General features: G+C 43.7%; 1 protein-coding gene across 1 annotated transcript; it reads left to right on the forward strand.

Annotated features, from left to right (window-relative positions):
- Positions 1-7,756: 7,756 nt before the first annotated feature.
- tmem121ab (transmembrane protein 121Ab) lies at positions 7,757-8,701 on the forward strand (the record flags this gene model as incomplete). The annotated part of the gene is made up of 1 exon (XM_083688294.1): positions 7,757-8,701. One exon carries the CDS (start codon positions 7,757-7,759, stop codon positions 8,699-8,701), a length of 945 nt encoding a protein of 314 aa, XP_083544420.1.
- Between the last annotated feature and the right edge of the window lie 3,763 nt (positions 8,702-12,464).

The raw sequence follows: 12,464 nt of genomic DNA on the forward strand, positions 1-12,464 counted from the left end.
TTTAAATAAGTTGTTTTCCGATTCAATTTCATTGGGTAAACATGAATTGGATGACACATACTGAGTCATTCGCTATGAGACTAGCGCAGTTCCACAACTTTTACCTCTGTATCTACCGTCCCTCGGTGGAACTGGTTGCTATGGAAGTCAACAGTCGGTGGCGTGTCGCAGAGCAAACGCTGTCTAATCCTGAGTGAAATATTGTTTTCCATTTCATTATCATACGGAGCAGTAGTCGCCTTGGGGAGACAGAGCGTGGTTGGTTGAGTGTCATTCAAAGGTGCGCCGCATTTTGTCAAAACTCCTGTTTCACAAGGCGCTATAAGAAATATTATTATGAATCCCACAAAGGGGCTGGAAAACATACATAACATATCCCACTCCTGCCTCTTTTTAGTCTCCGTGGAAATCTCTGGATATTTCTATTAATTCTGTTTCCTCTGTAAAGCTTCTTGGGATTGCTGGGCCTGACTCATTACCTGCGTTTTAAATCCTCCCAGCGAAGCTGGCTTCAGGGTGTCACCTTATCTCCTTTTATTCACTCAATCAGTTCTCCATCTCACCCCTTTCTATCTAAATCCCCCTTTCTCTCTTGCTCTCTCTCCCTCCCTCTTTCGCTCCTCCACCTTTCCCCCATAGCCAATGCATGAAAGTGACTGCTATCTCCCCTTCACCCTCCACTAAACATCTGTCTTAAGCAGCACCCCATTGTGGAGAGGAAGATGAGTGTGTTTACTGAGGGTATATGAAACAGATTGGGGCCCAGTGTGTACATTAAACCTGCTGTGTAGTAATGACAGTATTTACATCCAGAATCATCATTATTGTCTAATGGCACAGTCTCCCAGCCCAGGACTTCAGGGTTACGTCTTTGTTTTTCTTTTTCATTCTTGTTTTTTACAGAGGAATACACTGATGCTTCAAATGCCAGAGAGACTAGAATGGAGTAGCCGCCTCCTCCCTCAGGGACTCGAGAACAGAAATGGCAACAGTCTGGAGAGAGAAATTGCAAGGCACGGCAAAAGAATAATTTGGGGAAAACATTGACACAAAGATTAAATGGATCTGCCTGCATAACCACTGGATAAAAATCACTATTGCCCTTGGGTGATCAGCAACCCAAACCATCATTAGAATAATGAGCTGAATTCTGCACAAGAAAATCAATATGTTACTAACTCTCACCAAGCGAGGATTAAACTTATTAGATACTTTATTTAAAGTTTAAGGCATGGGGGAGGGATCTGAATATGTGCAGATGCCCTGCCAAGCATTGAACTAACTATAATTTTCCAATAATTGCAAATGTTGTTAAATGAGTACCCTCTGTTAGGTTGTTGGGCATGTGTACCTTTTACAGGAAATGCTAAGGGGGCATACGATGACACCAAAGATAGTCCCAAGTGTCAGAAAATGGACACAGTCAACGAATCGTTACGATTTCGACATCATTTATTTTTTCTAACAGTTTGAGGCTTTGTTTTACAGCTGTGGATAATGGTATTGATTAAAGACAATGCTTAGGAGCGCTTCTAACACTCTGTAATTCTCTGCACGTGTGTGGTGATTGGACCCAACAAGTTATTCTACGAGTCATCCTCCCCTGCATTGGTGACTGACTGATAGGAAAGGAATGTCAGAGGGCTGCGCTCACTTTGATGATGACTCACATTGGCATGGACGCTTTGATAATTCCCCCAGCTTTATGAATAAAGAATGCACCCGGAGTGACATTTCGCACATTATTGCCTTTTGAAAGTTGGCAGGGAAAAATAAGCGTCTGTCAAGTTAAAAAGCACCCTGTCTACCGCAGGGGATGCTGGAGGAGGTGGAAATCGGAGGACAGGCTCATTGTAAGGACATGGAATTTAATGGAATGAGGAATGGCATTAAACAGACCCGTGCCCTCCGATTTTGACCTCTACCAGCCTCCACAGGTCTACGTTGATGAGGCGGAGATTGAGTGAGCAACTTCTGAGTGGCATTTGACGTGCCTGTGAGGGGACTATGATTGAGCCTATATCCATCCATCCATCCATCCATCCATCCATCCATCCTTTGTCATGTTCAACGAATTAGATTTTCAGAATGTTTGATCTACTCCAACAGTCACTATAAAAGCATAGTTGATATGCTTAAGAGGACAGTGTGTTGAAAGAATGTGTGGTTCAATATAACAGAGTGCCACTGAGTGAGCGTCAACCTCAATCAATCCAAATGGATGCTGAAATAAGCTTAACCCCCCCCACACACACATACACATACACACACACACACACACACACACACACACACACACACACACACACACACACACACACTCCCCCATACAAGCCTCATCAATCGCGTTTCCTACTCAGTATTCTGGTCCAACATAACTTCAAAAGCAATTATGTGCAATTTATACGGAGATACAACTCTAATAATGTAAGGCAAGTGAGAGAAGAATGGAGTTTAAAGACCAGTAGCAATACCTGAACACTTAGTATTATGTTTCTTGCGACACCAGCTTCTTACATTAAATTGCATGAGGTGAGTTTCTTTGAATTTTGGGAGAAATTACTGAATAAACATAAGCCTGAAATAATGATAACAAAATGCAAAAGAAAAGGGAGCAGGCAATTTCAACACCCTACTGCAAGCCTTTAGATGAATACACATTCTAAATTATTATGCATTGGGAGCAAGGCTAAGCCCCATGATGCGAAATCAGTCCTGGGGTTTGAATATGTTAAGTAAATGATTTGAAATAAACAAAACCCATATAGTGTGTAATGTCACACATGCATTAATGCAACAGGGTAATCAAAGAGTCATCTGCAAACATACATAGGCCAGTCATTGGCCCCAGCAGGGGGTATAAAAGAGGTACTTTACAAGTCTGGGTATGATACTTTACTGCAGTAAAAACAGCATGAGATATATGTGATCAGCGTGTGGTTACAGCGTGTGATCAGAACATGATGGATGGTATGAAGACGTGACCCGCACACTGCAATCCTGTCAGCATCTTCCCCTTCAATGAGATGTTAAAACGGTGTGTGTGTGTGTGTGTGTGCATATGTGTGGGTGAGTATGTGTGTGTGCATGTGTGTCAGCACTGCTGGGAGGGTCTGAGGCAATCTGCCACCTCTCACAAAACTGGCAGAGCGTTGGCTGTTTGTTCCCGACACAAAAGGACGCAGAAACCACCTGCTGAGATGATGAAGACGGCGGAGAGCCAAGCAGACATATGGATCCCATTCTGCTTCTAATGAAGACAGCCAGACGTAAATATCAGACAAACTGGAGCTCTCTGGAGACAGGGTAAAACCAAGCTGTCCCACGGCTGTGGAGTTGACAGTAAAGTAAACACATGATCAACCTCAGGTGCTTGAGTAGGAGAAGAGAGCTAGGCTGGGCGTATACTGTTGTCAAGCGAATACATAACAATGCACGTCCCCACCAGCATAAACATCTCAGTCATTTAGATGAGTAAACATGAAGTGATTTCAAGACACTGAGGCCACAGAGGAGCATACTATCACTATGGTTAGAGGGACGAAATAAACACGGAGACGAACAGAAGTCTATCTCTAGGCAACAGTAAGAACTAAACAAAATGTTTTAACTTCTGTTGAAAACTCCCCCGGGTTCAGAAGACCTGTCTATCCTTAAACACAAACACATCTGTCAACGAACAACAAGTGTAATTGTAAAAAGTGTGAATTGTGAGAGAACACTAAAACAAAATAGAAAAGAAAAAGCCTTGAAGAAAGTTAAAGTACGCCTACTCTTCAAATAAGGCAACACCTGGCAAACTGTCCCCATCAGATTTAAAGACCTTCCGGCAGTAAAATTGTGACTAACTCAGTAAAGAATGTAATAAAGCCCCTGAACAACATTTTGTCCTTTCCCATCCCAGTTCCACCTGTCTGGTGGTTTACGGCAGTTGGCAAAGCAACAAATGGGTGCATTACTGCCACTGGCTGGCCTGACCTCTGTCCTTGATGTGATACATGTATGTGCCTGAGGGGGAGTCTGGATAGGTCTCTGTGGATTTAGAACCGCCAAACCAGGAGGAGGATGCCGACATAGAATCGGTTGAACAGACAGTGCCAAAAACCACCTGATATTTTTATGGTACCCAATGTGGCAGGCTAATATAATTTGACATTGTTGGATGTACTGTTGAACACACAAAAAGTGCAACTCTGCAATACCCTGTTCCATATAAATGTCTGTGGTGATGAATATCAAGTAATCAAATAGTCAAAATGATGCACTCAATAAAATGTCTGTCAGTCCACATATCAAGGAACACTGCTTTGAATAGGAGTGTCCGTTCTATCTATTCTGATTCTACGGTGAGGTGAGGTCCATTGTGAATCCACAGCAGTGAGTTGCACATATTACGGATGTTTAATATAATTGATATGCAAAGCACCGCAATGTACTTCGCTCCACGTTCCCCCAAACTAAGGCGATTTTCTACGCAATGTGACAGAGAGGATTAACTATCATCCATTACTGTCAAAGATCATCACAGTTTTTCGTTTTCATAGGGTGCCATGTATCATTGAAACATTGACGACATTTTAGGATTTCCATTTTTACGGCTGAAGTCGTAATTACGAAGGTGTCCAAACCGTCCAATTTAGTGAGCTCATATCATCGCGGCGGAACCTCGACGTCTGTAATCCCTTCATTAGGGAAACAATCTGAAACTCCAGTCATAATTAATGACAGTTAAATGATGATGTGATGTATACGTGGGAGCGCTGTTCCTTATAGCACCTTAATGATCCACAGCATTCGGCTAATCAGTCAATTAATCACCATCTTATGAATTTAATCTCTCACTTAGGCCCTGTTCTACATAATAGGCTTTAAACATTCAAGCACTTGCTAGGATTACAAACGAGGCACACTCTGGCTGTTCACTCTTGTCAAAATCGGGCTCCCTTACAAGCAATAAGGTTATCTTTATCATGTGACTTGCTTTTTTCACATGTACATTGCAATGCACATATCAAACCCATTCAGCACCAACACAAGCACTATGCAAAAGGCATAGGTCATGTCCGAAAGTTCATACTGCAAACTTAATTTTTCTTCCTAAATTTTCTTTTAACTTGAATAGGCGTTTGCAAGATAAGAAGGTTTTGCAGTATGATGAAACATACTGAAATTTTGTATGTATAAAATTCCTGGATGTTATACTAGATTTCATGTCGCATGAATTCACTGCACACCATTAAGGAAGTCCTTTCCAATGTTAGGTCCATCATTTAACGGAGCAGGTAAGAGAGGTGGCAGTAGGGAAATTGAACCAATTACAAGGAACAACATGGTTGAGTTACAGATAGATATACAGCTACATTCTGAGTATGAATTAGGTGTAGAATGTTGAAATGTGTTGCTTGCTGAATACATTTGACTAAACAGTAGGCTGTAAATAGTATGTAGTATGGTTAGTATGTGGTAATTTTAGTAAACAGTTATATCAGTTGTAACAGGTATGAGCTTTTGGACATGGCCGGTGTGTAGCCCTGGTCTTGGGTTGCTCTTGAAAACATGAAATTGTTTGTGAAATGAACAAATGAGTGCTCTTTGAAGCTACTATTCACAGATGGCAAACTGCATTTGTGTTCTTTATGAGCCTCTGCCTTCTCTACTAAAAGAGAATATTCTATAATAATTCTAATATTCTATTGTGTATTGTCAAGCAAATAGGCTCCTCATGGTTAATGGTATAGTTATGCGTTACAGTATGTCTCGATGTTGATCTCAGTGTGAATAATGTGAGCCTGTATCTGCATTTTTATTTGATTTCCTTCTCCCTCTGTTTATTTTGAATACCAAATTATTAAGGTTGTCCACAGGTTGACACTTCAATGTTGAACAAATGTGTTGAGGAGCTCTGCTAGTGTTTATTATAATAATATTATTATTATTATTATTATTATTATTATTAATATGCGTACATCTTGAGATACAATGTAAACATGTTGACAGAGATAACCTAGTGATTTATTGTCTTTCTACCTGACTGACCATGCCAGACATGATGATAACCAACATGAACCCTCATGGATATCTGAGCATGACAGCATGAGCTGACTTAAATTACATTGAAGGAGACATTTCTGCTCAATTAACTTGTTTCGATTTTTCCCCCCCCTGTTCTTCCCCCATGCTCATATTTAGACGTAGCTTGTTATTTATGGATGAGGTGATCTTGTGTGCTGGCTCCTGCTGGCAATGTTTAGCGCCTGGCAGCCATTATGTTTTTCTAACAGTGCTGTAAATGTCGGAGCAGACTTGATGAGTGCACTCGTGACCTCAACTGGCCCTCAACACACGTCAAAAGGAATACTAAACAAACTACAAGCATAATTCAATAAAACTCTCAATAATTAGAGAGACTAGTGCACATTCTGGAAATGAAACGGCACTCCGTGGGAGGATTTGTTCAATTAAAAACACAGTAAAACATTTTTATTGATAAAAACACAGTAAAACATTTATTTCGCTAAAAATATGTATTTCAGAAATCGACACACTATTTTAGACCCTCCTCATGCGGAAGTGTGGGAGTGAATGCAGGACTTACAGATATTAAATCCTCTATCTTTTGTCTAAAAATCTGTTACGCGCCATCCTCTCTTGTCACCTGTCATACAGAGTCAACAAAGACCAGGTCCTGAGGCACTACCCATCATAACAGTGAGGTTGTGATGACAGTCTAACAGTCCTGACCTGCCCAGTATGTTCCTCCCCATTGTGTGACAGACCAGTCTACTGTAGGTCTGAACCATGCTGACACCATGCCTGACACACTAGCATGTGGAGGGCCTTTGGCAATGAGCCCTGAGTTATAGCCCATAGCGCTGACAGTTCTTTTTTCTACCTCCCTACCCCCCTTCTCTCTTTCACTCTCCCTCTCTCTCTCTCTCTCTATCCCTCCCCTCCCTATCTCCCTCCCCCACCCTATTTCTTTCTCTATCCTCTCCAGGCTGTGGTGTGGCTGGCACGTGGCACAGGGGGGAGAGGATGCGTCTACGGCCCAGTGTGAGAGCCTCCCCTCGGGGAAGCCGGCGTCGGGTGCAGGGCCCCACGGGCCGTTGACCCACTGTCTCTGTGATTTATGGTTGCTGAGGATCTGGCCACTGCAGACTCTCAGACCCTCTCTCTCATTCACACACACATACACACTCCTCATACTGCACCACCGCACAGAGCCACACACACTGCACCACTGGTCCCAGCACTGACCACAGCGTGATTTCCCTCACATACACGCTGCATCACTGTACCACACACACACACACACACACACTGCACCCAGTGTGCCCTGCACCCCATTTGCACACCCACCACCCAGATCCTCCTCTCTGTGTATCCTCCTCTCTGGCTCAGCCTGGATTAGCATCCCAGTATCAGTCATGGCGTGTCAGTCGTAGAGCCCTCAGTGTGGCTGCTGCTTAGTGGCTGAGGAGGATCAATGGAACTGCGCTGAGTAATGAGGTGATGTTCCTGTATTCGCATGGCCTGAGAGCGATCACCTGTCAGCACAGACTCTCCCCTTGACTCCCACTGCTCTTACCTTCCTTTTTTCCAATAGACTCCCGAGACTCACGCTCGCTAATGCAAAGGATTGGCTGCGGACCTCATTGACGTTTCCACCGGACACGAGCGTGTCCCTTTTCTGAACTGCTCTCTTCCACTTCGAAAGCGGCATTACTGAAGTGAGAGCCAGCAGGGCGCCCTCGCCATGGTGTTGCCGCCCCCAGACAAACGCCACGTGTGCCTGACCACCATCGTCATCATGACCAGCATGGCTTTCATGGACGCCTACCTGGTGGAGCAGAACCAGGGCCCCAGGAAGATCGGCGTGTGCATCATAGTCCTGGTGGGGGACGTGTGTTTCCTCATCGTGCTGCGCTACGTGGCGGTGTGGGTGGGCGCCGAGGTGCGCACGGCCCGGCGAGGCTACGCCATGATCCTCTGGTTCCTCTACATCTTCGTCCTGGAGATCAAGCTCTACTTTGTTTTCCAGAACTGCAAGGCGGACCGGAAGAGTCTGGAGACGGTGGCCCGGAAAGCCCTCACCTTACTGCTGTCAGTGTGTGTGCCGGGTCTCTACCTGGTCCTGGTGGCTCTGGACAGCATGGAGTATGTGAGGACCTTCAGGAAGAAGGAGGACATGAGGGGAAGGCTGTTCTGGGTGGCTCTGGATCTGCTGGACCTGCTGGATATCCAGGCCAACCTGTGGGAGCCTCAGAGGACAGGCCTGCCCATCTGGGCCGAGGGCCTCATGTTCTTCTACTGCTACATCCTCCTGCTCATCCTGCCCTGCGTGTCTCTCAGTGAGATCAGCATGCAAGGGGAGCACGTGTCGCCCCAGAAGATGATGCTGTACCCAGTCCTCAGCCTGGTCACCATCAACGTGGTCACCATCCTCATCCGCGGTGTCAACATGGTGCTGTTCAAGGACAGCCGCGTCTCCACCATCTTCGTGGGCAAGAACGTGGTGGCCATCGCCACCAAGGCCTCCACCTTCCTTGAATACCGGCGGCAGGTGAAGGAGTTCCCCCACCCACAGAACGCCATGGCTCTGGAGCTGCAGCAGAACTCTGTCAGCCACACACAGCCGCTGCCCAATGCTACCAGCCTGCCCCACGAACCCTCGCCCGCCCGCGATGTCATCGACACATGACCGCGAGCACTGGACACAGATGGGACACTCCACCTCTGCAGCCAGTTACTAAACCCCAACCGCTCCTTGGACTGCTTCTAAACAGCCTGGGAGTGTTTGCGGGCAAATAGAGAAATAAGTTCCATCACAGGATGATATTCTACTCCTGTCAAGTCCATCTGAACTGCTGTGGTTATACCAGAGGGATATTTTCAGCCTAGCTTACCTGTCTGAGGATGGTAGAGCTCCCCTACTCTGACAGGAGAGAGCAGACATGTGGTTTTTATCATATTGTGTTTTTAAAACAGTTTTAAAACTTTATTAAGAAACAATCTCCATAATTATTCTACAGCTGGATGACGTTTGTTGTGTAAATTGGACAATTTGTTCCTCCCTAAGAAATCTGTGTTTTTTCAAATGCCACTTTTTGACTGTCCATTGAGTGAATTTTCTTTTGTAGTCCAGTCCACTTACAAAGGAGGAACCACTCATCATGAACAAGCACTTAAGTTGAAGTGACAGAAAGGAAGGAGAGAAGGTCAGCTAGGGTCTGTTTGAGCTGGGGGAGAGAAAGGGTGACAGTAGAAGAGTGAATCTGCTTGGTTCTGCTGAGAAAGGAGCTATCTTGTGCTTGCTGCCTCTGTCAGTGTGACACTTTACGACCAAATGTCTGATAAAAAGCACCAGAGCTCAGCACTATACGATCTACTCCACGCATCCAAGCGTGTGTGTGTGTTATTGTGTGTGTGTGTGTGTGTGTGTGTGTGTGTGAGAGAGAGAGAGAGTGAGAGTGAGTGAGAGAGAGTGTGAGTGATAGCAGGGGTTTGTGTGAAACTGTATTTGGATGTATATGTGTGGCTGAATGCTGTGAGCAAGACCAAGAGAGATAAATATGTGTGTTGATGTCAGAAAAACAGAGGGGGGAAAAACATCATTTTGATTTATCGTACTGTACATTCCTCCACAACTAAGCCTTGTAGTCTGAGAATAAGAGAAATGCAGACATCGCCTCATTGACAAAAGATAAAAAGATAAATGTACAATCCAACCTACAAACTGCAAACAGTTTCTACTTAATTAATGAAACATTAATTTAAATATTATTCTTACTATTATTATTATTATTATTATTATTATTATTGATGTATTAATAATTGTACATTCTTTAAAAACGTGTATGTTGGAGGCCAGTGATGTTTTAATAAAAAGTATTTAAAAGAACAATTGAGAGACTGGTCTTACCTTTTCTAGGCTGCAACCTTTGAAGAGGAGACTAAAACAGTAAAACGTTTGTATTGTATGTTGTCTTGAGTATAATCAGGAAAGGAATGTAACTATGAAGGACTTTTAGGTCCACCAACAAAAGTGGTTACTCTTTGCTCCCCAGTTGTCACCCCTTTTTAATTGAATTAAAACCTTGATTCTTGCCCTTTACATATCTTTCACTTTGTTTGAGTAAGACTGACTTTTGTTACTCTCAACATGGTTTAAATTGAAAAGTACTCATTTTTGTTGTCGTTCCCACTGAGGGTGCTCTTGCCTGACCCAGACTTCACCTGTGAAAGCTTTGAGTTACTCTAGCCTGTGGTCTCTATATTGCCATGGAGACATTTTCAATTGAATGACCCAAGCTGTATGAGGAGTTAAGGTCAGACATGTGGTGAATAATGGTACCTTTCTATACTCAGGAACACCCAAGGCCAACTAGGTCAGTGCGCATAGACAAGCTGTAGTAGGCTTACCCTCAGTGCCCTGTGATGGAGTGCCGGAGAGAGGAGAATTGAAATGCTCTCTGTTATACAGAACAGTTTAAAATGTTGGACTAACAGTGACTATTCAAATGTAGACGTTTCACTTTGCTTTTAAATTAACGGTATAATGTAGGCCTACTACAGTAACTTCGAGAAGATCATTACCATACTAGAAAAGCTAGCCTGCCTAACATGATCCGAATCTCTCTCTTCATGTGTCCGGATCAGAGCATGTGTTTGTATGGATATTGCCACTATAGTTTGAATAAATATTGTCAGCAGAATTGGTTGAAAGGCGGAGAAAGTAAATGGCAAACTTGGGTACAGAATAAATTACCTGAGCAACCGCCTCAGTGGGAGCTCACCTTTCCGGGACCCTCGCGGCGAGAGATTCATTCATAAATCAGCAGGCTTGTGCATCAGAAAATGAATTGCCATTTCTCCATATATAATAGGGTCGTTGAAAGCGGCATTCTCTCTATGTGTGATTTATTCTGCATTCATAACGTTCTGATATATTCAATTTCGATATTAACAACATTAATTCAGAACCACGTTCATAAAGGCGCGAACCCTGTCGCCTTGGAGTGCATGTTGACCAACCCCAGATTTGCTGATGGCACGGTTTCTCTATGCGGTTGTTCTATCCACTGCTCTATGCCCAAACCCAATCTTTTTGCTATCCACACTGTTGCCCTGAGCGCCACTACCCACTGCGCCCCATCTATATGGAAATAATTTCGCTCCCTCGAGGAACTGCAATTCATTACTTATCCACTAGAGGTGTTTTCAACAAATGTATGTTTTTGTGCGACGTCATTTTTACAGTCTCATACTCTCACTGAACACTTTATTAGGAACACTATACTAATACTGGGTAGGGCCTCCCTTTGCTCTAAAAACAGCCTCAATTCTTCGTGGCATTGATTCCACAAGATGTCGGAAACATTCCTTTGAGATTCTGGTCCATGATGACATGATTGCATCACGCAATTCTTACAGATTTTTCAGGTGCACTTCCAAGCTGTGAATCTTCTACCACATCCCAAAGGTGTTCTGTTGGATTCAGATCCGGTGACTGGGAAGGCCACTGAAGAACACTGAACTCATTGTCATGTTCATGAAACCAGTTTAAGACGACTTTTGCTTTGTGACATGGTGCATTATCATGCTGGAAGTAGCTATTAGAAGATGGGTAAATTGTGGCCATGAAGGGATGCACATGGTCAGCAATAATACTCAAATAGGCTGTGGCATTGAAGTGACGATTGATTGGTATTGGCGGGCCCAAAGTGTGACAAGAAAACATTCCCCACACCATTACACCACCTCCACCATGAGAAGGTGTACAGGTGTTCCTAATAAAGTGTTCAGTGAGTGTATTTACTCATTTACTCAAAACCTTAGCATAGGGGTGATAGGCTTATATCCTCATTATATCCGCTGTTTGGCTGGTGTAGACAACCTACAACATATCTGCGTTGAATGTGAATCTATAAAATATTAAAGCATATGTAGTATCACCAGGGGAATGAAACATGTTACCAGAATTATGGATCATATTACAATAGAGTGCCATGATATCAATTGGGAGCCATGTACCATCCATCTGAGCCAGCCATTCTCTGTCTCAACCAAAGTCAGAGGTGTGTTTCTCTGAGCACACATTTCATGAATCTATATTTCAGCAGTAAATGTATGCCTTGGACCCTGTCCAACACTAATGTGCCTGTACTGCTTATGACTGATGTGTCTTTCCTAACCTAACAAACGCAAACCGCACTCACAGCATCCTTACTATGCCAGACAATCTTGCAGACGCGGCTGGATTCGTGACGAAATTAGTTCCTATAGTGCCTTTCTCCCTGTCATAACCACCTACCTGACTAAAATTACTGTATTAATAGAGCCATTGTGCTACCACGTCCAATGGCCTGCTAGAGAGATATTATTTCAGCCAAGTTGTGGCTGAATACTCAGTGCATGTTAGATCTACTATAAAAACCACTAATTATTAAAAGAAATAAGAATCT

Source organism: Argentina silus (genome assembly GCF_951799395.1).
Source record: "Argentina silus genome assembly, chromosome: 17".
NCBI lineage: Eukaryota > Metazoa > Chordata > Actinopteri > Argentiniformes > Argentinidae > Argentina > Argentina silus.